General features: G+C 39.1%; 4 protein-coding genes across 13 annotated transcripts; 3 read left to right on the top strand and 1 right to left on the bottom strand.

Moving 5' to 3' along the window:
• Positions 1 to 709: 709 nt before the first annotated feature.
• On the top strand, positions 710 to 12,396 carry LOC138895772 (uncharacterized). Its single transcript, XM_070180499.1, has 4 exons — positions 710 to 994; positions 10,687 to 11,226; positions 11,782 to 12,028; positions 12,071 to 12,396. The coding sequence occupies exons 1-4, from the start codon at positions 710 to 712 to the stop codon at positions 12,394 to 12,396; spliced, it is 1,398 nt and encodes a 465-aa protein (XP_070036600.1).
• A 1,074-nt stretch (positions 12,397 to 13,470) lies between these two features.
• Positions 13,471 to 19,487, top strand: LOC108944190 (uncharacterized). Of its 8 annotated transcripts, none has more exons than XM_070181657.1 (6): positions 13,609 to 13,793; positions 16,035 to 16,723; positions 16,786 to 17,073; positions 17,177 to 17,309; positions 17,852 to 18,186; positions 18,305 to 19,487. In XM_070181657.1, exons 2-5 carry the CDS (start codon positions 16,593 to 16,595, stop codon positions 18,011 to 18,013), a joined length of 714 nt encoding a protein of 237 aa, XP_070037758.1. In that variant the 5' UTR covers positions 13,609 to 13,793; positions 16,035 to 16,592; the 3' UTR covers positions 18,014 to 18,186; positions 18,305 to 19,487. The 8 variants fall into 8 exon arrangements, 6 of the variants coding, with proteins under 6 accessions (XP_070037758.1, XP_070037757.1, XP_070037759.1 ...); XM_070181656.1 differs by having other exon boundaries at positions 15,637 to 16,723; XM_070181658.1 differs by having other exon boundaries at positions 13,609 to 16,192; positions 16,286 to 16,723.
• On the bottom strand, positions 19,327 to 21,233 carry LOC104090777 (uncharacterized). Of its 3 annotated transcripts, XR_684992.4 has the most exons (3): positions 20,570 to 21,230; positions 20,130 to 20,319; positions 19,327 to 19,487 (listed from the first exon to the last, which is right to left on the bottom strand). XR_684992.4 is itself a non-coding variant. In XM_009595958.4 (2 exons), exons 1-2 carry the CDS (start codon positions 21,153 to 21,155, stop codon positions 19,465 to 19,467), a joined length of 609 nt encoding a protein of 202 aa, XP_009594253.1. In that variant the 5' UTR covers positions 21,156 to 21,233; the 3' UTR covers positions 19,327 to 19,464. The 3 variants fall into 3 exon arrangements, 2 of the variants coding, with proteins under 2 accessions (XP_009594253.1, XP_009594252.1); XM_009595958.4 differs by lacking the exon at positions 20,130 to 20,319 and having other exon boundaries at positions 20,570 to 21,233; XM_009595957.4 differs by lacking the exon at positions 19,327 to 19,487 and having other exon boundaries at positions 20,088 to 20,319.
• A 2,962-nt stretch (positions 21,234 to 24,195) lies between these two features.
• LOC104090778 (uncharacterized) lies at positions 24,196 to 25,320 on the top strand. Its single transcript, XM_070180498.1, has one exon. The coding sequence runs from the start codon at positions 24,196 to 24,198 to the stop codon at positions 25,318 to 25,320; it is 1,125 nt and encodes a 374-aa protein (XP_070036599.1).
• Positions 25,321 to 26,186: the final 866 nt, after the last annotated feature.

The following is a 26,186-nucleotide window of genomic DNA, read 5'->3' as shown; positions in this document are numbered from 1 at the left end:
AGGCTCTATTTCATAGTTTAATCTATTTTTCACATGAAAACTTTCCAGAAAATTGAACGGACTGTGCACGCAAATCGAGAAATGATAAATGGTGCTTTTCGAGGTCTTAGAACACATTATTACTTATTAAATTTAAAGATGATATTTTGGGTTATCACAGCAGCGATTAGATAGAGTATTGATAAATCATGATTGGTTGAACCTATTTGATTCCACTCAGGTTTCTCACTTGACCAGAACAGGATCTGACCACTCCACTCTACTAATCACTATGAAATCTAAGATGAGAGACCCTATAAAATATTTTCTTGGATTTTTGGACTGAAGAAATTGACTTTATGTCAGTAGTGGAGCAAGCATGGAACGTAGATGTGCAAGGATCGCCATTATGAAAGTTTCATCTAAAACGCAAGAATACGTGCAGGAAGCTATCCGAGTGGTCAAGGAATTCGGTAGGGAACATATTTAACTCTGAAAAGGAGGTGGAAAAGAAGGTGGTAGATCTGGAAGAAAAGTCTATCAAAGACAATTCTGATATTAATAGAGTTGCCCTTAACGAAGAAATGTTGAACTAATCAGAGTTATTAAGAAGGAGGAGGCATTCTGGAAACAAAAAGGTGGTATCAGGTGGTTTGTTAAAGGGGAGGTGAATTCCAGGTTCTTTCATTTTGTGGTTAATGGTAAAAAATGAAGATTGACTCTAACAAGGATGAAGAAGGAGGATGGTAGTTGGATTGAGGGTGATAATAGTATAGCTCAGGAGGCCATTCATTTCTTTCAGAAGCAATTTACAAAGGAGCACAAACAGAAAGATTTTTCCTTACAAAATAACATTCCCAGAATCATTGATGGAGATGATAACAACAAGTTGATTGCACCACCTTCTATGGAGGAACTTAAGGAGATAGTATTTTCTATGAGCAACGTCAGTGATCCTAGACCTGATAGGATATCAAGGAAATTCAATCACACGTGTTGGGAAATCATCAAGGAGGTGTCACGACCCAAAACCTACCCCGTCATGATGGCGCCTATCATGTAACTAGGCAAGCCATAACTCAATATCCCAACACAGAACAATCTTTGAAAATAAAGACGGAAGCAATTTAATAATTTAGGAAGCCTTTTTGAAAATAGAAATATCCAAAATACGATACAATCCATCCCAAAACCAGGGTGTCACAGAGTACATGAGCGTCTAAATTAGAATACATTCCACTACAGTGTCTATAGAAATAAACTAAAAATACAACTGGTGATAGAGGAGAAAAATCAAAGCCTGCGAACACCGTGCAACTACCTTGGTAGTCTCCGAACTCTGAAGCCGCAATCAGCAACCGCCGCTGTGACCAAAAATGCCTGGATCTGCACACGAGGTGCAGGGAGTAACGCGCGTACATCCAACTCAGTAAGTAACAAGTCCAAACTTTAGACTGAAAGGTAATGACGAACTCAATCGGTACAGATAAAATAAAAATAACTTAACAGAAACGTAGGCATGCTTTCAAATTAAATAGGCAACTCAAATAGTAAAGTGAAGGAAATCCGAACAGTGTAAAGAATATTACTCTGCTATCTCTACATGCCAAGCCCCGAATCTAACCACAAGCAAATCCTACTCCAAAATGTCTTTGCCCCTCGAATGAGTCTCTAAATGCCCCGAATCTAGCCACAAGCATTACGGTATAATTAATATAGGTTAAAGGAATCAATTCCACAAGAAAAACATGAAATTATAAACCAAAAATCTGAAATGGCCCGAATCCGGCCCCTGGCCCCACGTCTCGAAATCCGACAAAAGTCACAAAACCTGAAAGCCCATTCACTCACGAACCTAACCATACCAAAATTACTCAAAACTGATAAAAAAATCCCATTCAAAACCTCAAAATTCTAATTCAAGAGTTCTTCCTCTTTTTCCCCAATTTCTCACACCAAATCACAAATTAGATGATAAAATTAAAGATGAAATCACGGGATTTAACCAAAACCAAGTAGGAATCACTTACCCCAATCAACTACACAAAATTCCATTCAATAATCTCCCAATTCCGTATTCTCTAGCTCATAATATGAAAAATGGGTTCAAACCCTCTTTTTTGAAATTAATACTGCCTGCCCAGATATCCTTCTTCGCGAACGCGACTGTCCTCTCTCATTCGCGTAGACCAACTCAGACTGCCTCTCAACTTAACACTTCGCGAACGTGACCTACGCTTTGCGAATGCGAAGCTTTGCAAACTTAGACCTTCGTGAACGCGTCCCTCACCTTGCGAACGCGTAGAACAAAAGACTGGGGGGTCAACAGTTGCCTCACTTCCCTTCGCGATGCACACACTGCCATAGAGCAAAATCTTACCAACTCAGAAACACTCTTCGCGAACGCGAGGCTCCTCTCGCGAACGCGTATGAGGAAATCAGAAAAATGCAGCAGCAGATACCAGCTATCTCACCAAGGCCAAAAATGATCTGTTAACCACCCGAAACTCACCTGAAGCCCCCGGGACCTCAACCAAACATACCATCAAGTCCCAAAACACTATACAAACTTAGTCGAGCCTTTGAATCACTCAAAACAACATCAAAACACCAATTACACCCGGATTCAAGCCTAAAGAACTTCTAAACTTTCAAATTCCACAAACGATCCCGAAACCTACCCAACCACATCCGATTGACCTCAAATTTTGCCCACAAGTCATATTCAGTATTACGGACCTACTCCAACTTCCATAATCGGAATCCGACCCCGATATCAAAAAGTAACCTCCCCCCCAGTCAAACTTCCCAAAATTTCGACTTTCGCCATTTCAAGCCTAAATTAGCTACAGACCTCAAATTCACAGTCCGGACAAGCTCCTAAGTCCAAAATCACCTAGCGAAGCTAAAGGAACCGACAGAACTCCATTTCGGAGTCGTCTTCACACCATCCCGACTACGGTCAAAATCCTAAGACTTAAGCTTCCGTTTTAGGGACTAAGTATCCCAAAATACTCCGAAACCAAAACAAGACCTCGCGGCAAGTCACATAAGCAGAAACAGTATAGGGAATGCAGTAAATAGGGGATCGGGGCTAATACACTCAAAACGACCGGCCGGGTCGTTACATCCTCCCCCACTTAAACATACGTTCGACTTCGAACGTGCCAAGAGTTGTTTCCAAGCCACTAAATTACTATTCCATCTTACCACGCATGTACCCGGGGGTGATCCCACGTCACCCTATCCCATATAGGTCTGATAACACCACATAACTAAAATTTCTTAATTCTACCTAGCCCACAAGCCTTAGAATCTAATTTTCAACATCCAGAATTTCTTATAAGGTCGGAATCTCACAACCTACACACTGTATAAGTCTGAACAAGTTGTACCAAAAGCTGTAACCGTAACTCAAATTCTCAAAACTTCAAATACCACACAGCTCAAATGCTCGAAGCAATGATTTCTAATCACCGTAGCTGCTCGAAACAACCCATGCCGGTAATAAACCTCATATCAAACAAGACTCCATTCTAAAACCTTCATACACCATCGATGATGAAAGAAACATGCAGAGACTCGTAACCAATCACCAGATCTACCAGTCGTGGAGCTCTCTCTCTTTCGACCAGAACCATAGCAAATTCCTAAGCTGGATTTCCGACGACTTCATCTTATCAAATACCAGCTACTCTACTAACATGCCACACCAATACTATCTAAAGCCACAACCCGTGCAATCTGTGCACCAATAAGCAACCTTCCAAATGTACTCAATCACGAAAATGACTCAAACAAGAGAATTGTCCCGTAAGCCTGACGGGTACCACCCCAACTCAATGCTAAGAACCCATCACACACCGTAGAACCATAACACACAAATCTAACACAAGGATCATATCTTAACATAAATCTGCAGCAATACGCGACCCCATCCAAACACTGATCCATATGAAATACCTCAGCCACCATGCTCAAAATCAATAACCACGTGCAATCTGGCATCAAGTACTCGAAGTGCATTACCATAACCATGGAGAAGCAAATGACACAATGCCACACAAACCCGAAAGAACATAACCAATGCGCAACCACTCATGCATCACCCAAATACCCATCTCGCACAAATTTCTGCTATAAAGCCCCTATAGAACTGCACCATGGGTGTATACAACCAACGAATCACAACCCCTCTTAGCATAGAAGAGTAACTCACCGAACATATCAAAATACGAGTAAGCTCAACAACTGAATGACACATCCCTCAACAATAGCAGTATGAAGCCAACCAATACGACTCGGTGTAGAATACACATCCTAATTGGGCCTACCAATGGACCCCCAAAACAACTCCGGGCACCCCCACATGGATAAATAACTCTACGATAGCCCACAATGACTGAATTATAACACATACTATCGTCTAGCCAGCTTCGGCCATGACTTTATAGTCCACAACCATAGAAACAACCTGCTCTTGAGAACTCCCAGTCTCCAAATCTATATAACACATGAATTGCATATCTGATCCCAACTCCACCGCCAGAATGTCCAACACATCTATCATACACGATCATCCACGAGAAATACTCCTAAAATTCTTCTGTGCCACATAGTAAAAGTGAATATCAGCAGTCGATCAACCAAAAGAGTATCGCAATACCAATGAACATCCGTAAATCAAAACACAATGCCCTTTTCAACCGAGCACCCCTCTCAGGGATTACCGAACAACTATAACATTCATCTAAATATACACACTGACCATTCTATCCAGAATTCGTGAACTTGCCTTCAAGAATAAATTTTCACCTTGTACATGTAAATCTTAATCCTGCACAACACACCACATCTATCATGTCCTCTCTATACTGGTCTAGCCTACTACCCAGTTATCCTATTACTTTGAGTTTCTTCTGAATTATCCTCAATTTGATACTTCTCCTTGTCAGAACTCCATGATCCTTACCCAAAGCTCACTACAATACACCCTAACATAACACCACACCACCATAAGGCCCGTAAGCCATTGTACTCTTTTTAAGTACCTCCATAAATACCTCAATTGTAACGCTCACTCTGAAAATACCTTATGCGAATTTAAAATTATTCTTCTTACCTTTCTTATACTAAAATATAGAATCCATAATCATACAGAATTACCGCAAATCTCAGCACCATTAAATGTAAATTTTAGATTCTAAATTGCACCGCCCAAATGGGCTGAAAGACACGCGCCTCATTAGCACAACAACGCTCGAAGGGGTAACCCTGTCTTAACACCACCAATCAAATTCACACCATGTGTGCACTATATCCTTCAAAATAATAATTTAATCATTTCATGATTTTTTTTTCATAAAGTGCGATATAACCTGCATTCAAGAAATTTTCTTACTCAAGTCATCCCCGATATCAACCTCTGTAAGTCCTAACCAATCAACAAGTATGCCTCAGTCCAAAACTAATACCGTACAAAATCGTGCAATCAAATCATAGATAGCAGACTCCCCTACTTGGCTCTAAGCCATATAATAAAACATCTTATAACTCACCATACCCAAGATAACATCTAAATTGACCATACTAAGTAATAAGAGATCTACTCTAGTCTCCAGACTCCCAATAGTCACCACACATGACCGATATACACGGTCCACAATAACAGTATCGCCCACCGGTGTAGACACATGAACAGGTGAAACTAGAGACTCACAGGGCATATCTAGATAATGAGCGAAATACGAGGACACATATGAATAAGTGGGACCAGGGTCAAATAATACAAGGCATCTCTATGGCAAACTAAAACAATACCTGCAATCACAGCATCTGAAGCAATGGCATCTGGTCTGGCAGGGAGTGCGTAGAAACGGGCCTAACTGCCACCTGATCAGCCTTCCCCTCTAGGGCGACCCCTAGCTGACTGAGCTCCACCCCGATCTGGCTGGGCGGGTGGTGAAGTAACGGGTGCCGAAGTTGAAGGCTGACTCCTCTGCTGAGATAAACCTCCCAAGAGGCAGGGACAATGCCTCTTGATATGATCCAAATCTCCGCACTCTAAGCAACCTCTCTCTGCAAATGGCGGTGGGGACTGAAGGGAACTCCGAGCACCGAAATAACTGCTAGAAGGTCCTGACACAGATGAACCCTGAGCTGATGGTGCATGAGACAAACTCTGAGCTGGAAGTGTACCGAATGAAGACTGGCCCTGCTGATAGTTGTGTGCACCATGGCCAGATGATGCACCACGGTGAACCGAGCGAGTCGTCTGAGCATGTCTGAAAGGATGGCCCCTACCGTGGTGGAACTGAACCCCAAAAGGAACACCGCTGAATCCACCCTATCCACGAGGCCTCTTGGCCTCCCTCTCAACCCGCTTCTGGCTGTGAACCATCTTAATCTGACGAGCAATATCGACAACCTCATCAAATGTAGCACTAAACACTCTCTCTCTCTAGTCATAAGCAATCGCAGCTGAAAAGTGAGGTCATATATGAACCTCCTGATCCTTTCCCTGTCTGTGGGAACCAACCAGATAGCATGACGGGCGAACTCTAAAAATCTCATCTCATACTGCGTCACGGACATATCAGCCTGACGAAGCTGCTCGAACTGCCTACATAGCTCCTCTCTGCAGGATTGAGGCATGAACTTCTCCAGAAAGAGAACGAAGAACTGCTGTCAGGTAAGGGGTGCTGCGCTGACTGGCTTACGCCTCTCGTAAGCCTCCCACCAACTGAAGGCAGCCCCAGAGAACTGAAAGGTAGTGAACGAGACTCTATTGGTCTCTAGAATACCGGTTGTACAGAGTATCCTCTACCACCTGTCCAAGAATCCCTACGCATCCTCTCCCTCTGCACTACTGAAAGATGGAGGCCGGAGCCTCCTAAACCTCTCCAATCTACGCTGCTCATCCTCGGGCATAGCAGGAACCACATAGTCCTGAGCAGTTGAAATCGGTTGGGTTGGTGGTGCCCCCGGTGTCTGGAGTCCCTGTACCACCTGCTCTGGTGTGCGGGCGGCGGCAGTCCGATTGCCTCCCCCGGCCTGAGAAGTGGTTGCTGCGGCTAGAACAGAGACCGCCTGAGCAAGACTGGTGCACATGGTCAGAATCTGAGCTAAGGCCTCCTAAAGGCCTGGAATCACAATGGGCACAGGTGGTGCCTGAGCTAGTCCCACAGGCTTATCCACAATTGGAGCCTGCTTCTGAACTAGGGCAATGGGTGGATCTGCACGTGCTGCCCTAGCTGCGGTGCGAGCTGCACCTCTGCCCATACCGTGGCCTCTACCGCGACCTCGGCCTCTTGCGGCCCTGACTGGTGGTACTAGTAGCTGTCCATCCTGCCCTGTAGTACGCGTCCTCACCATCTGTGAGAGAATTAGAACCACAAAAATTTGGTTACCAGAATCAAAAGATTCGCACAACAAGAATTCAAGAATGTGAAGTTTCCTAATGTTTTGGCAGCCTCTCGAAGATAAGTGCAGACGTCTCCGTACTGATCCGCAAGACTCTACTAAACCTGCTCATGACTCGTGAGACCTATAGGCTCTGATACCAACTTATCATGACCCAAAACCTACCCCGTCATGATGGCGCCTATCGTGGAACTAGGCAAGCCACAACTCAACATCCTAACACATAAAAATCTTTGAACATAAAGACAAAAGTAATTTAATAATTTAGAAAAGCCTTTTTGAAAACAGAAATATCCAAAATACGATACAATCCATCCCAAAACCAGGGTGTCATAGAGTATATGAGCATCTAAATTAGAATACAGTCCACTACAGTGTCTAGAGAAATAAACTAAAAATACAACTGGTGATAGAGGAGAAGAGTAAAGGCCTGCGAATGCCGTGCAACTACCTTGGTAGTCTCCGAACTCTGAAGCCGCAATCAGCAACTGCAGCCGTGACAAAAAATGCCTGGATCTGCACACGATGTGCAGGGAGTAACGCGAGTACATCCAACTCAGTAAGTAACAAGTCCAAACTTTGGACTGAAAGGCAGTGACGAACTCAACCGGTACAGATGAAATAGAAATAACTTAACAGAAACGTAGGCATGCTTTCAAATTAAATAGGCAACTCAAACAGTAAAGTGAAGCAGATCCGAACAGTGTAAAGAATATTACTCTGCTATCTCTACATGCCAAGCCCCGAATCTAGCCACAAGAAAATCCTACTCCGAAATTACTTTGCCCTTCGAATCAGTCTCCAAATGCCCCGAATCTAGCTACAAGCAGTACGGTATAATTAATATAGGCTAAAGGAATCAATTCCACAAGAAAAACATAAAATTATAAGCCAAAAATCCGAAATCGGCCGGAACCCGGCCCTTGGACCCACGTCTCAAAATCCGAAAAAAGTCACAAAACCTGAAAGCCCATTAACTCACGAGCCTAATCATACCATAATTACTCAAATTTGATAACAAAAATCCCATTCAAAACCTCAAAATTCTAACTCAAGAGTTCTTCCTCTTTTTCCCTAATTTCTCACCCCAAATCACAAATTAGATGATAAAATTAAAGATGAAATCACGGAATTTAACCAAAACCAAGTAGGATTCACTTACCCTAATCAACTCCACTAAAATCCCTTCAAGAATCGCCCAATTCCGTGTTCTCTAGCTCAAAATATGAAAAATGGGTCCAAACCCTCATTTTTGAAATTAATACTGCCTGCCCAGATATCCTTCTTCGCGAACGCGACCGTCCTCTCGCGTTCGCGTAGACCAACTCTGACTGCCTCTCAACTTAACTCTTTGCAAACGCGACCTACGCTTCGCGAACGCGAAGCTTTGCAAACTCAGACCTTCGTGAACGCGTTCCTCGCCTCGCGAATGCGTAGAACAAAAGACTGGGGGGTCCCCAGCTGCCTCACTCCCCTTCGCGGACTGCTATACCTTCGCATCCTCTCCTTCGCGGACGCGTAGAGCAAAATCTTACCAACTCAGAAACACTCTTCACGAACGCATGGCTCCTCTCGCGAACGTGTAAGAGGAAACTAGAAAACTACAGCAGCAGATATCAGCTATCTCACCAAGGCCAAAAATGATTCGTTAACCACCCGAAACTCACCCGAGGCCCCCGGGACCTCAACCAAACATACCATCAAGTCCCGAAATACTATAGGAACTTACTCGAGCCTTCGAATCACTCAAAACAACATCAAAATACCAATTACACCCGGATTCAAGCCTAAAGAACTTCTAAACTTTCAAATTCCACAAACGATGCCGAAACCTACCAAACCATGTCGGATTGACCTCAAATTTTGTACATAAGTCATATTCAGCATTACGGACCTAGTCCAACATTCGGAATAGGAATCTGACCCCGATATCAAAAAGTCAATCCCCCGGTCAAACTTCTCATTCGACTTTCGCCATTTCAAGCCTAAATTAGCTACATACCTCAAATTCACAGTCCGGACACGCTTCTAAGTCCAAAATCACCCAATGGAGCTAATGAAATTGACAGAACTCCATTGCGGAGTCGTCTTCACACCATCCTGAATACAGTCAAAATCCTAAGACTTAAGCTTCCGTTTTAGGGACTAAGTATCCCAAAACACTCTGAAGCCAAAATAAGACCTCCCAGAAAGTCACATAAGCAGAAACAGATACGGTAAATGCAGTAAATAGGGGATCGGGGCTAATACGCTCAAAACGACCAGCCTTCAAATTTTTGCAGGTACCCGTTTACCAAAAGCATTTACTCATACTTGTCTGATCATGATCCCCAAGGTGGCCTGCCCACAATAATTCACTGAGTTAAGACCTATCAGTCTTAGTAATTATTCTTGCACAATAATCTCAAAGATTATGAACCAAATATTGGGACCGCTGATGTAGAAATTGGTATCTCCATGTCAAACGGGATTTATTAAAGGGAGGGCAATCACGGAAAATATTATGCTAACTCAGGAGATGGTTCATAATATTAATCAAGCCCCACAGACTAGTAATGTAGTCATGAAACTAGACATGGCCAAGGCTTATGATAGAGTGGATTAGGAGTACTTATACCAGGTTATGAGACAAATGGGCTTCTCTGAGATCTGGATTGACAGAGTTTAGAGGTTGATCAATAATGTCTGGTACTCTATCAACCTTAATGGCACTAGACATGGGTTCTCTAAATCTTCCAGAAGGATCAGACAAGGGGAGCCAATATCCCCTTCCTTGTTTGTGATTGGAGCTGAACTACTTTCTAGATTGATGAACATGCTCCCAAAAAGTGGTTTTATTCCATACTCAGCAGAGAAGAATGGCCCATTTATCACCCATTTATGTTATGCATATGATACTATTCTATTTTCATCAGGTGATTTAATTTCTCTCAGTTTGATGATGGACAGGCTAAAAGAATATGAATGTATATCCGGTCAGAAAGTCAATAAAGAAAAATCTGGATTCTATGTCTCCTCACTATTTGATGAAAATAATGTTAAGGATGTCAAAAATATTACTGACTTTCCATACCTTCAGTTCCCCATGCAATATTTAGGTTGTCCTATTTACTTGGGAAGGAAGAAAATTGTAACATGGTAGCCAAAGTCTCTGGAAGAATGCAAGGTTGGCAAAGGAAACTTCTTTCCTTTGGAGGTAAAGCCGTTCTAATAAAATATGTTCTTCAATCTCTCCCACTCCATCTTTTATCTGTATTGTATCCTTCCAAAACGGTCTTATACTAGATTGAGAGGATAATCTCTAATTTCTTTTGGGGGAAGATTGAAGATAGAAACAAGGTGCGCTGGATATCATGGGCTTATTTATGCGATCCCACCATTGAAGGAGGAGCTGGTTTTAGGTCTCTACATGACACTTGTAGAGCCTTCTCAGCTAAAGTTTGGTGGAATTTTAGAACCAAAAAGGGATTGCTAAAGGGTTTTCTAAAGGCAAAGTACTGCAAAAGAAAACATCCAATAGCTAGAAAGTGGTCATATGGTCAATCTCACACCTGGAAAAGGCTCATGGATAACAAGGAAGATGCTGAAAAATTCATTTTATGGAAGATAGGCAAAGGTAATGTGTCATTTTGGTGGGATAATTGGACTGGTAGAGGTGCTCTGGCTAAGCTCAGGCAACTACCTAATGCATCTAGACACACTAAGGTCCTGAACTTCATTGAAGAGGGAAGAAGGAATGTGACCAAGCTTAAGGAAGTCCTCCCCGATAGTTTCATTAGCAATATTTTGAAAATTGAGATTTATGGGTGCAACGAGGATTTGCCAGTTTGGTCAGTTGATTCAAATAGAGTCTTTACTTGTAAATCGGCATGGGAAAATATGATAAAATAAAGGTCTAGATCTTTCACTGCATCTATGATGTGGCACAAGAGAATTCCTTTCAAAATCTCATTTTTTATGTTGAGGATGATTCAGTCCAGAATTCCTACTGATGAAATGATTCAGAAATTTGGTAGAATGGTTCCATCCATGTGCTCTTGATGTACTAATTACAATGAGGAGACTGTCACTCATCTCTTTTGCAAAAGTCAGATTGCTACACAAGTTTGGCTATTCTTCGGTAGAAATTGTGGTATCACCTTGAGAATGGAAAATATGAGACATATTCTAATGTGTTGGTGGCTAGTAAAAATAAAGAATAAAATCCATGCTACTTTATTACAATACCTACCATTAGTTATCTGTTATGAGATTTTGAAGAGTAGGTGTGCTTCCATATTTGAAAACATTCATATGTCTGAAAGATTTATAATTCAGCAAGTGTCTAAATATATGATTTTCTTTTTAAATATTCAATTCCCCAAAGTTACTCTTCCTCAGCCTTACCATGCTTTATACACAGTAGTGGAAACGGCTAGACAGGTCATTACCAGCCAATTGGTAAGGTGGTATAAACCTGATAATGGATGGGTAAAATTAAACACGGCTAGTTGTAGTAAGGGGAATCCAGGAAACTCTAGCGGAGGGAGAATACTTAGAAATAGTCAAGGTTCTTGCATTTCCGCATTTGCTGATTACTATGGCACTTGTAGTAACAACATGGCTGAGGCCAAAGCTATGCTTCAGGGTATAAAAATATGCATTTCTGGTTGATACTCCTATGTAATAGTTGAAGCTGATTACCAATTGATAGTAGACACGATTAACAATAAAATGAAGGTTCCTTGGCACATCCAACATATCATAGACCAGATTGTTCTTCTCTCAAGTAATGGTAATTTTTGTTTTGTCCATACATTCAGAGTGGGAAATATGGATGTGGATCAATTAGCAAACATGGGTGAAAAGGGGAGAAATCGAGTTATCTTTGATAATAAGAGCTCCTTACCAGACTATGTGAAGGCAATTGGGATATTGGATCAGGAGAACATTCCAAACTTCAGATTCAGACCAAGGAAGAACTATTTTATAATTAATGATGCAAACGTTAGATAATGATGATGTTTGTATAGTTTTTACAACTATACTTATAGTATCTTTTTGTGAAGCTCGATGTATACATACTGTAAAGTATGTAACCACCAAAGCTAGGAGTACTATCATTCTCCATCATGTTTTGGAGGCTATGGTTTATGTCTTCCTCCGTGTACTTATCCTTTTTGATTATCTAAAGGTTGGGGTATAACCTAAACCCCACACCATCCTGGTGGACTTTTGTGGAAAAATAAATAAAAAATAGAAAATAGAAAATGGCGTAAAAAGTATTACTAGCATGCTAAAGCATATATGTCTTTCTCAAAAGTTCTTCCAATAAGTCGGCATCAGGGGATCCAGAATTACTCTATACTTTAATTTGGCGTTAAATCCATTATGAACGTACCATATATTATGTTTTGGAAGCTTAATCTTCACTCATTGTAATTATAGTGTTAATCATTTCACCCTAAATTTCTCTTTCCTTTCCTGATCCTTTTTTGTGTGTTTATTCTCTTTCCCAAGTCTCTAGGAAAGAAATTGAAGTTACGAATTCTGATTTGTTTGCCCCTGATGTGCAAAACTTGAACTATAAATTTTAATCTAAAATGACATGTTACACGTATACGAACCAAACACGCAGACAAGATCCTTAAAAGAAATATATTGATCCATTTGATGTCATTCTTTGAATTGACTAAATAGTAATGAGAAGGGGGGACAAATGTCACTAGTAGTGTGACCTGATATTTCCTTCGCTTCTGAACTGCTTTTCTTTTTAGCACTGAGAACCCTTGAGATCAAAGACAAAACGAAAAATGCATGTAGAATGTAGAAAGGAAGGGACAAAATTTAAGGGGTCGTTTGCTTCGAATTTCTGGATTATAATCCCACATCATAGCTAATATTAAGATTTTCATACAAATTTTATGTCGCTTTTAATTAATACTCTAAATAAATCCCAAATATTGAGATTAAAATTCTAATTTCGGTAACCAAATGACCAAAGGGTCTTGCAACCTATAGAGATTGTATTGCGGGGAAAAACAGTAACTGGGTAAATGTTGACGCTATATTACTACTATCTAATAAGAGGGAAAGCAAGGAGCTCTCCGTCAACATGCCTGCCTGGCAGAGGGGCATTTTTGACATTTCAACTGCTGCTGCCACGTTTCTAATTTGCCACGTAGAAAGCACCGCTTCAAATTTTGTTACATCTCAATTTTATCTTCGCTGCTTTGCTTTCCTCTGCTTCTGTTTTTTCTTCTGCAGGTTTAGTGGTTTCACTTTCTTCACTATTTTTTCTTCTTCTGCAAAAAGATCAGATCTTTGGGGTTTTCGTTTGATATTCAATCTTAAAGTGATTAATCTGCTCCGCTCTCCCTGTGTACATCCTCTTTGCTTCCACAACTGAGTTGGTTAGTTTGCACTTCCTACTGTTCTTTGTCTTTGTTTTATATTTTGTTGTACCGTAAGCTGGTTATTTTTCGGAAAAAGGGTTTAAAATTGATGTGATTTATGGTTGTTGTTGTGTATTGTTCTTTTTATATGCTTTACCTAATTTTTAAACCAATTTCTTTGGCTTTTTTCCATTGCTAAGCCTGAAATTCAACTAATTTTTGCGATGCTTTAGAAACAAAATAAGTATTCGGCCAATAGGCGGAACAGACACTCGAAATATGAGCCAATATTTGGGAGCTTGTTTGGGTGAAATTCGTACATGCGCCTCAACGTAGAACTTCTTAAGCTGCTGGTAACATTATCCAACTGTATAAACTGTGCCTGGACCAGATTTCCAGTGGAATTTTCTACAATAAGATTAGCATCATTCACCTGTTAAAGCTAATACAATTGGATACCCATAAACAACAAATAAGCCATTTCAGAAAAGCATAAGGGAAAGAAAAAGAAAGAGGAAAACAGATCAGTTATGTAATTTGTCATAAGTTATAGGCTTACATTTTATAGCTGGAGTTATCGATAACATTGTTTATTATAGAGGGTCCTCACAAAATTCAATAATGCAGCAGCTTTCTTTCTTTTCCTCTCTTTTTTCATTTGGTACTGTTTGAGTGGTTAAGTGGCTCCTCCCCAGTATATTGATAAATCTACAATTCAAAAAGGTTTGATTACTTGAAGTGGACATCATTAGGATAATATAATAGAAAATATCATATAAATGTATGGTATAGGGCACCTTAGGATGATTGGCTATAGGGTCCTTATAGTGCAGTCAGCAATAGATTAAGAATATACATAAGCTACACATCATTCACTTGCTAACTCAAATGTAATTACCTATATTCAACTCGTAACAATCAAAAAAAGGAACAAAGAAATTAAAATTAATGTGAGGATACTTCTGTCATTTCAAAACTTTCACAGCTAACACGTGGAGTTTCAATTTTAACGCGTGGAAGCACTGCTGGTTTCTCGGCTAAATCTCGAACAACCGTGAAGATCTGGAACTAAGAAAAATCCAGAACATATGTGCTCTCCGTCTTTCCTCTTGTTGTCAAATTTGCACTTCAGTGTGTTTCCTTCCGTCAATTGTATTTTTTCTGTGGGTATCTATTCTACCATCTATTTGATTCATCTTAATCTCTCACACGGTAAACATTAAGTTTGCTAATTCTCTTCTTTGTTACACTGTATAAGTTATTGGAGATGTTAAAAGTGTCAAATTTGTTGTTTCTCATGTTTATGCTTATTTGAGGTTCCTGTATATATTGCCGAGTGTATGCTTAGTGGCTTCATTCTCTTTAACCAGGGTTATGTCTTGGTTTTTCATCTCAATCTAACACTTCTGGGAGAATTAACACGTCTCCAATGCCATCTCCAAAACATCTGTTGTCTATCTCCTCTTGATCTTAAGTTTGAATTGTGTTTTCTTCCATCGATCTTATTTTATGGTGGGTATCACTTCAAACATCTCTTTCATTCATCTTTATCTGTATTTTTATTGAGTATCAATGATTTTTGTTGTTTAGGTGTTTGACAAAATTCTTCAATGTTATAAAAGTTTAAAATAGCAATGTTGAACATACTGGTATGCAAACTTTTTTGATGGATAATTTAAATATTAAGTTTTTCTTATGTATGAAGAAGAAAGGGTATTGATATGCTTGCTCTGGGATTTCTCTACCAAGCTAAGTTTTGTTTAGTTTATGAAAAGAGCAGGTAGAAAGCTGAGATTTATGTTCATTGACGAAAAATGATTTGGAGGTCATCCTGAGCTCATTGTCTTTTTTTTTTTATCAGAAAATGCGAATTCTGAGCTCATTGTGTAAAAGCATATAATGTGTCTTTGCTTGCAACTATCCCAATGTGCAAGTGGAGTATGAATATATTCAAATGTTATACGAGTAAGTGATACAGAACTAGAGCAGAGCGGAAATAACTTTTAAAAAATTTACAAGTACAAGGTAGAAATAGTTTCCCTGCTAAAATGAAATCCCCATCAGAGTGGAAGCTTTCTTTGTACTCATACTTGCAATGTATTTCATGGAATAACAGTCTTTCTCCAACTGGGTTGTAATTAATATTGAATTTCTCTCATGAATTTTATATCTACTTCTTTTTTGTTTTCTTTATTTGCTGCCTCATATTTGTAATGTGGGATAGTTTGTTCTTGCAATTTTACGGATATCAATATGCAGGTTATATTGATAAAATAGAACAAAGACTTAGTATCAGTGAAATCATACCACTAACTACAGAATGGACTTGCAAAGTCCAGACTGTAGACAAATTTCGGCCGCGAGACAGCAGAGATCAGCGAGTTCGTTTTCAGACAATAATTGTCCAGGATGAAAACGTAAGTCAGGTTACAACTATAATTGTAACATAACATCTTCTCACTTGTACTCTTCCAATAATTACTGCATTATTGTTCTTAATAACATTGTAGGAGGAACAAATTGGTGTAATACTCTATGGTGACGACATTAGACGATGTGATAACTTGTTCAAACTTTTTGAGACGTATCTCATTTCAACTGCAAAAGTTAGAAATACGCAGCCTTATTCACTACATATCAACCAGTTTGAATGGGTCGTCGACAGATTCACTATTGTGGAGTCTATTCCAAAGAATAATAAAAATGAGGCACTGTTACCTCCTCCGTCGAGACTGAGTACATTTTCGTTCCTCGATCTTGAACAACAGCCTTGCGGTGTTGCCCTATGCCTTATAACAACTTAATTGCTTGGAACTCATGGTGAATGCAAATATTTATTTTCTGTTTATAACAATAGATCTATTAGCTATGGTGGCAAACTGTGGGGTAATGCAATACACCGCTGATCAGACTAAGAGATTTCAAGAGGCCATAGTTATGGACAACAAGTGAGTCATTTAATCTTCTATTACATAATAAAATCTCTAGCTGACACTTATAAATATAACAGGAAGAAACCTCTTTTCTTCACTATATGGGAAGACTTGGCAAGCAATGAAGGAACTGAGTTACTGAGACAAGTAAGGCAACTACAAGAATACCCTGTTATTGTCGCGATACATATAGCTACCAAAAAATACCATGGTGGCAAGCTTATGAAATTCCTGTTTCTACACATGGATAATGCTTCCCTGTTATTTATTAACAAAATTTGCATACACAGTTTTCCGTTTGGCAACAAGATACAACTCGACTTAATCAATCCCCTGTATGTGCAAGCAACTGAATTACGGAATTGGTACAATACAAATTGTGCTTAAAATGTACCATATCATTCATTATTTAACTATTGTTACTTCTGTGAAAAAGCAATTGTCTGAGATTTCCCGTGCGAATTACAGGGCAAATGAGAATAAACAAATGCTAATCGAATACACAATGAAGAGTTCAACGGAATCAGCTTCATCACTTAATCTTGTAGTTGTTGACGATGAAATATTATCTGTTTCAACTATCGCTATGCAAACCTCCACTGTGAGTTCAAGAAAATACCAAAAACTGCCACACTGCACTACGCAATTGCGTATGTTTTATATAATGTGGATAACTGTTCAATATATTCTAATATTCTACTGTTCGTGTTGTCTCAGTAATAATATAGTTTAAATAATATTAGAGTATAAACTTCTAGAATAAACTCTTACATTAAAGTTATATATTGTTCGCTTCACAATTAAATTTATTCTGAAATATTTTTTTAAAAGTTTGGTCACTATATCACATCCTATTTGTATCCTATGTCATGTTAATATTTGTGAAAGAGGCCGTTGATTCAAAGAAATCTATTCTAATATCAAGCAGAATAGTTTTCAACTTAGTTTTACATAAAATTAGTTAACTAATTTTTACATTTTACTGTCACAACACACTTCTCATGAGGTTTTACTAACTATGCAACTTTGTATTATTTGATTGCTGAAAGTTATATGCAATTAACAATTGATGAGTTAGCATGTTCCACTAATTATGTTATAAACATAAAGCTAACGACTTATTTTATCATTTATATTTTGCAGGCGGAAATTTTTTACGTCGAAGGAGAAATTTCGCTACCTGACCATTTTCAACGATTTTATCTGCTAGGTTGTTCTGAATGTAATCATTTTATTCGGAGCAAAATAAAAAGAGAGATTCAATGCATAAACTACAGGCTGCAAGGAATGTTAATTCCAAGGTAACAAATGCTACTAATAAGATGATGCATTGACAGTATTTGATATTGTGTGCCATCAATTGTACCTCAACTAAAACAGACGAAACTGGCACAACTACAACAACAGTGTCTGAAGGCTTGGGCGAAAGAATGTTGTCAATGAGAGCTGAACAAATATATGATATCATCACTGTTAAGGTACATACACATACAATGCTACAGTTGACATAAGCCAACAAAGCTAATATAATGCTCTCACGCTTAACACATAAACGTAAGCTTTGACATATCCATTGTTTTTACTATCTCTTTGCAGAACGAGTTATTCCCTGTTGCCCATATCAATCGACAACTTGCAGATAAACTATTCAGAGTTCAGCTACAAAGGTCATCATCCAGAACACCAGACAAAAATGCAAGTTCTCTGGTCCTTTTATCATACACTGAAAAACCAACCATGTTTCTACCAGAAGAGTCAACATCTATGACTGATGCCGAGGGAACTATGGAAGAAGAGCCAATACTCCTGAGTGATGTGAAAGGAACTAAGAAACGAAAAAGGGAACCAAGTACTCTACCAAAGCCACAGTCAAGGTTAGAAATTCAAATACCATATTTTACCATCTACTAATTTTCTCAAAATGAATATTTTATTTGTACAGTTTGTCGAGCCAATGATGTCCGCTCAGATGGTATGCGATGTACAAAGACATTTTGACAGATCGTACTGATCTTTTAACAAGGTTTAGATAGTTGGCCGCCTTAACAAAGTGTTCCACATTTTTTTGCGTAAATAGTTGTCGATAGTGTGTGTCTATGTTTGAGACGGCAATTGGTATTACTTTTTGGATATTGGAGCGGCCTCTAGATATTGTGTAGCGATATCTTATAATTAGGATGCATGTACGTTTCCAAAATTTTACTACGTTTATCACATAGTGTTCTATTTTACACTACTGATGTCTATTCTTACTATTTAACAAAAGAATTACACATGTATCATTTACATATTTTTAATTTTAGTTCAGTTATAAAAATCTTTGACAGTGTTTAAACACAATTCTTACCACTAAAATATTGATAAATAAGTTTTTTTCCTTAGTTGAAGTATTTATTACTGAGCATCAGTAAATACTTTAAAGTTTATGTTATACAAACTATGTCATTGTGCGACGGGCTATACATGGACAACGACAAGCTAGACTATATTAAAAGTGCAAATAAACAGATAAGAAAAGTGGTCACTTTTCCTTCCGATTTAGCTACCTTGATTTTTTATTTGTATAATATTTGTGTGTTTGTCAAAGCTACATTTTCAGACAGAAGCTAAAGGCCAAAGAGTTTCAACGCATCTTCTGATAACTTATGACGGAGTACAGGTAATGTCCAACAGATTGCCTTTTTCTCTGTCTTCCTTCTGCTTCATCCTCTGATTTCTTCTTTGCTTCAACTTTCAAGTGACTGATGAATTTGTTATCACTGTTTAAGAGTTGGTTGACCTGTTAAACATTGAAATCAAAGAAAATTTGAAATAGCATTCTTGATTCTCATAAGTAGATGAAATGATCTAAATCAATTGTATCAAATATGAAATAGCTACTAACTTTACAATAGTGTAGAATTCGAAAATATGAACAACAAGTGTTGATTAATAGACTAAATCAGAAAACATGATCCTTCCTTGTTGAAACTCTATTCTTCTGCTTCCTTAGGCATTGTCGTGTTGAAATTTTCTTCCTTTATTATATCTTCAGCTGTTATCTGGGACTTAGTGGTACTGCTCTACATTTGTAGCTCGCAGATTATTCGGTTTTGTTGATATGGTTAGCTCTTTACAAGAGTGGACTTTTGCTGAATATTTTGTATTTATGCGTGTATCTTCACTTGCAATTTTGATATTTATAGACTACTAAAACTGAATTTTCATTACCGAGTTTCCTAAATAGGTGCAATTGATCTCTTTTAGCTTAATTAACTTTAGCTCTACTCCCGAGCATATTATTATTGGGCCCGTGCTATCCTTACTAGTATATATATAGAGAACAAAATAAAAAGACAAAGGAGCAGTCATTGACTCATTTCTGATCTCTTCTCAGCACTAACAACCACAAATATCAATGAGATTGCAGATCAAAACTTACACAAAAAGTAAAAACGTATATACACCACATTCTTCTCCACACGAATGGAACTGAACATTTGACTAAATGATCTTCAGCACCGTCTTTTGTTGCCTAATTTTTAGTACATAGGAAACACTATATCTCCCCTAGTCATGAACAATTGAATGAATCAGTATTGAAGCCTCATCTGTTGCCGGAACTGCATCATCTGCTCTCAAACAAACAAACAAAAAAAAATAACTCATTTGAATCTTTATACTGTCAGTCCAAATACATAGAGGATTTAAGTTTGATAGATATAGTGTTAAATGTAGGCAAATTTTTATAATATCAGTCAAAAATAACTTGTTATAGCAGGTTGCTTGCCTTGTTCTCGAAGTTACATAATTACGCTGACAATTCTTTAAAATTAAACACTATAATCAAGACCAAAAAATGAGATGAAAATATGAACATACCTGCAAGAGGAGTTGGCAAGTGGGAAACAATATTATCTAAAACACTTGCAGTTTCATTTTCTTGAACCACCCCACCTTTTTGTCCTTCTCTACTGCTGTTTTCTTGGTTGATCTCAACAGCATTTTCAGTTGGATGAAAAATATTGGAGATGAAATTGTTGATTATCCCTCCACTTCCACTGCCATAATTATTACCACTTTGCTCAGAAGCTCTATCTTCCTTGTTATTATCCTCATCTTTAACATCAAAGAAATTATTTTTTCCTTTGTTGCTAGCATCCCCTGCTCTAGGGCTCATTAAGTTGGAAATGAAATTATTAATAATCCCACCTTCTTTGCTGTCTTTTCTCTCTTCACTGATTTCTCCAACATTTTCTTGAATTTGTTCTTCAACTTCTTCATCTCCTGCTCTAGGGCTCATTATGTTGGAAATTAAATGATTAATAAGCCCACCTTCTTCTTTTCCTTTGCTATCTTTATTCTCTTCGCTGACTTCTCCAACATTTTCTTGAATTTGTTCTTCCACTTCTTGATCTCCAGAGCTAGAGACGTTCAAGTTTGGAATATCAGTCAAACTATCTTCCATTTCTAGCACTTTCAAGATATTTTAGACACTTTTTTTCTAAAAAAGGGACCGAAATAGTGGTGATAAAGATGGACAAATGTCGTTTTTATAGGATATTCAGTATGGAAAGCGTCCACGTATTTTAACGACTTTGTTCTGGCTTTGGTCTCTGTATTTCAGTACCCAATGAGTGAAATACATGTGAAAGTTCCTTGGATTCTCTCTCCCCCCCATACTATTACTGCAAAAGTCGGTTCTGATGTCAATTTAAAATTGGAAAGGTTGTATTGAATTTTTATTTTGGGAAAGGCCAACAGGTAAGGTGATTAGGTTAATTATATACAATCAGGGTAAATATTTTTTAGACTATTAAGTTATCTTTATCTATTATAAAAGATAATTTTATTATTTTTTAAGATTATAAGTTGCACATATTTAAGAAAATATGAATATCCTTCGATGGAGTTAATAATATATATATATATAAAAAGTAGACTTCTATAGACTTAAACCAAATAAGGTTTTAGATTTTCGGAAATGGACGAACTGTCCTTCGACTAAATAGGATAAGTTTACTCTCCATTAATAGTTGGTAGCATTAATGCCGCTCTCGTGACCATTGTTGAGATTTTTGTTATTTAAGATGAAATAATATTAAAATGAGGGTGAATGAGAAATGAAGGGAAAATGAAATTTTTTGAGTAGAATTTTAAGTTTTCCCCTCTTGACAATGAAACATTGTCCCATATTGGAAGAGGAAAAGATTTTTAGTGGGTATATATATATAATTACTCTTCTTGTAGCTCTTAAAGAGTTAAGAAGAAAGCAAGCCTCGCGCCGTCGCCGTCGTCGTCGCTCGGCTCGGCTTCGGCTTCGGACAATTGATTGATTAATTTTTTGGACCAAATTTATTTGTTAATAGTAAATATTAACGTAAGATTATCCGCATTTGTAACGGATATGTTTCAATCCGTGTATTGACCACCAGCTGCAATAGCAGCCGCCTAATGCTCTTCCCACCATGGCCAAGTGCTTGCTCCACAAACAAGCTAGTGCATGCTCCACCATGGAGGGTGGAGGGTCGTTCATCTTCAAAGCTGGCTGCTATATCTATGTGCAGCAGTTGAAGAAAGATACGAATGAAAAACGAAAACACCAACAAAACTGAAAAACGCTCAACTTTGGCTATACATTGCACTCCTTCCTCTCAGCATTTCCATACGATTTTCTGAGTTTCTACTCCTTCGTTCTGTATTGTTTTAACTTCAAACAAAGCAACTATAAGTGTGATTTGCTACCGAACTTTGTATTCGCTGAAACACTGGGGTTTGAAGTACCGCTACACTAGTGTGTGGTTCGTTCTATCCTGGGAGGAAATAATCCATAACCTTGGGTACTAGGAGGGGATTAAATTCCTTAAGGAAACACTGTGAATTCAGTGGGCTCGAATTAATTACTGTTTCATTATGATAACTTATATTTTGCAGAATTATTATTTATAAATACAGCAATATTGGCGGGACTAACAACCACAATAGCACATTTTTTCCCTTCCCGACTCACGAACCCCTTTTATTCTATTTTTTAAATTCAAAATTACATTTCCCCATTGTTAATTGCCATGTGTCATAGCAAAGGGCATAATTATCCTATTTCGTAGAGTTCTCGCAATTTTGACCTTTTTCCATTCTCTTATTTTTAAATTCTGAATCTTTTTTAAACACTATTTAAAATGCCACAGGTCATACTATCGCCCCCTCCTCCCCTTCTCCCAATCCCTTTTACCAGACTTCTTCCCCTCTCATACTGTTATACCTAGTTAAAGAGATTAATTTTTGCCTCTTATGGATTAGTTTTATTCTTGTTTACCAAAATAGCTTAATACTTTTGTATACGGTCAAAAGCGTCTTTCACGTGACTTATCGAGAGTAGAACATGACTGTGCAAAATTCAACCTCGTGAATATCGAGACAGAATACGAAGTGAGGTTGTCGAGTCCGTGACCCAGAGACCGATCAAAGGTCGAGATCGAGCAAAAAAGAGACCGATCAAGATCGAGGAAAGCTTATCGAGCCAAAAAATAGAAAGCCGGAATATCGGCAATTAGGCGAGAATCTCGATGGAAATCTCGGCGCATATCAAGGAGAGGCCAATTAATTAATCTATCATGGGATTTCTTACTATATTTAGAAATTATATTAAGAATAGGACTTCCCTACTATATAAAGGGGATCTGATCATTTGTAGAAAGAGGGATATATATAATAAAAGAGCAAGATACTGCCTTTCTTCTGGTTCCCAATATTCAGTCATTTTGTTCTTGTATTAGTTTACCCTTCATTCAGTTTGAGAGTGATCAGACTTGAGGGCCTAGGCCGATTGATTCATTCGGTTTGCATTTATTAATAACTAATTTCGATACCAAATATGTATATTTTCTCTATTTGTACCAAGCTATATATCATGTATCCTTAAAACAACACACAAATTCAATTGTTATCCATTTTTCGGGTAAACAGTTTGGCGTCCACCGTGGAGATAAGGATAATAGTAGTTATTTGGTACAAATCTCTATAAAACATACAATTTTACACTTGCTCTTTGAAGTGTCTTTGATTTCAGGCTAAAGATGACGATCTCCCAATTACTCCCCGTGCATATCGACAACGGATCTGGCTATCAAGGTGAGAATAACAACGTGACACCCGGTGATGGAAGGTCACCCGCTGACCCCGTTGGGATTCGGGTCGTGGATCCAATCGACGTTAATTCACATGTGGCCATTGACGCGAACCGGCATGTCGGTCTCGAAAACAGCGTCCATGGTGGGACCCGATCCACAACTCGAAATACCCAAAATATCGGAGAAGACAGGATCAGCCTACGAATGATCTTCGAAATACTGTAAGCTCAACAGGTGGCGATAGCTCAGTTGTAGAGACAAACCAAGGCACCTAACAGGGCTGAGCCCGATCCACATCAAGAAGTCACCCACAGAACGGGGCCAGCCGTGGTAAGATCAAATAAACAAGAATCGGGGACTAACCCTGAAATCATAAAAATGCTCGAGGAATTGACAAAACGAATAGAGTCAGGGGAAAAGAAGATCGAAGCAAACGATAAAAAGGTCGAAACCTATAATTCCATGGTAGATCAAATCCCTGGGGAACCCACGATACTGAAGGGACTAGATTCAAAGAAGTTCGTGCAAAAGCCTTTTCCTCCGAGCGTGGCCCCAAAACCGATCCCTAAAACATTTTGTATGCCTGAAATACCAAAGTACAATGGAACGACCAATCCAAATGAGCGTGTAACCTCTTATACGTGTGCTATCAAAGGGAACAACTTGGAAGGCGACGAGATTGAGTATGTATTGCTGAAAATATTTGGGGAGACCCTGTCAAAGGGTGCGATGATATGGTACCATAATTTACCACCTAACTCTATTGATTCTTTCGCTATGCTCACATATTCTTTCGTAAAGGCACACGCCGGAGCCATCAAGGTTGAAACCAGAAAATCGAACTTTTTCAAGGTAAGACAAAAGGACAATGAAATGCTTAGAGAATTCGTGTCCCGATTCCAAATGGAACGAATAGACCTACCACCAGTCGCCAACGATTGGGCAGTTCAAGCTTTCACCCAAGGACTCAACATTAGAAGTTCGGTGGCTTCGCAGCAGTTGAAGCAAAATTTGATAGAATACCCGGCTGTCACTTGGACCGATGTCCATAATCGGTATCAATCAAAGATCAGGGTCGAAGATGACCAACTCGGGGCTCCACCCGAGTCAATTTATCATATCATATCCATCGATAGAACTAAGAGGGATATCAATCGAGAAACTAGGTCGAACATGGATCGATATCAGCCGTATAATGGAGAGTATAGTGGCAACAAACCTGGGCGCAACCCTATGCGAAATGAAAGGAGAAATGATCGAGGCCAAAGCTCTCGAGGGTTCATGAGCAGGAACGGTTTCTACAGACATACCGGACCTAAAGAAGCACCACGGTTGTCGGGATATAACTTCAATGCCGATGCATCCGCCACCGTATCGGCTATCGGACGCATCAAAGATATTAAATGGCCTCGGCCTTTACAAACTGATCCTGTACAAAGGGATCCCAACCAGATATGCAAATATCACGGTACACATGGCCATAGAACGAAGGATTGTCGATAATTGAGAGAAGAAGTAGCCCGGTTATTCAATAACGGGCATCTTCAAGAATTTCTGAGCGACAGAGCTAAGAATCATTTCAGAAACAGGGATTCCAATAAACAGAGTGAACAAGACGAGCCCTAACACGTCATTCATATGATCATTGGAGGGGTCGATGTTCCTCAGGGTCCGATGATAAAACGCACCAAAGTATCAATCGCAAGGGAAAAACGGGCTCGAGATTACACACCAGAAGGAACTTTATCCTTCAACGATAAAGACGTAGAGGGAATCATACATCCATATAATGATACACTGGTAATTTCTGTACTCATGAATAAAACTCGAGTTAAACGTGTGTTGATTGATCCAGGTAGTTCTGCCAACATCATTCGATCGAGGGTCGTAGAACAACTCGGCATACAAGACCAAATTGTGCACGCGGCCCTAGTACTAAACAGATTCAATATGGCATGTGAAACTACTAAGGGCGAGATAACTTTGCCAGTGAACGTGGCCGGGACCATCCAAGAGACGATGTTCCATGTGATCGAGGGTGACATGAGGTCGCCCTGTTCGGGAGACCATGGATCCACAACATGAGAGCAGTGCCCTCGACCCTTCACCAAGTTCTAAAATTCCCAACACCCAAGGGAATCCAAATAATCTATGGGAAGCAACCCGTCGCAAAAGAAATGTTTGCCATTGAAGAAGTGATTCTGATGTCGTCACTCTCATCATTGAAGGGGTCAAATTCAAAGGGAAAACAGGAGGCCAAATAGCAATCACAAACGCCGGCCTCGACCCGACTAGAGAAGCAGGGGACTGACGAAGATGATGATTACGGGGTCCCTCGATCCTTCATAGTCCCCGATGACTTAGACGCT

Source organism: Nicotiana tomentosiformis, chromosome 7, assembly GCF_000390325.3.
Source record: "Nicotiana tomentosiformis chromosome 7, ASM39032v3, whole genome shotgun sequence".
NCBI classification, from domain to species: Eukaryota; Viridiplantae; Streptophyta; class Magnoliopsida; order Solanales; family Solanaceae; genus Nicotiana; species Nicotiana tomentosiformis.
The sequence above is the reverse complement of the archived record's forward strand: the minus strand, read 5'-3'. Positions and strand labels throughout refer to the sequence as shown.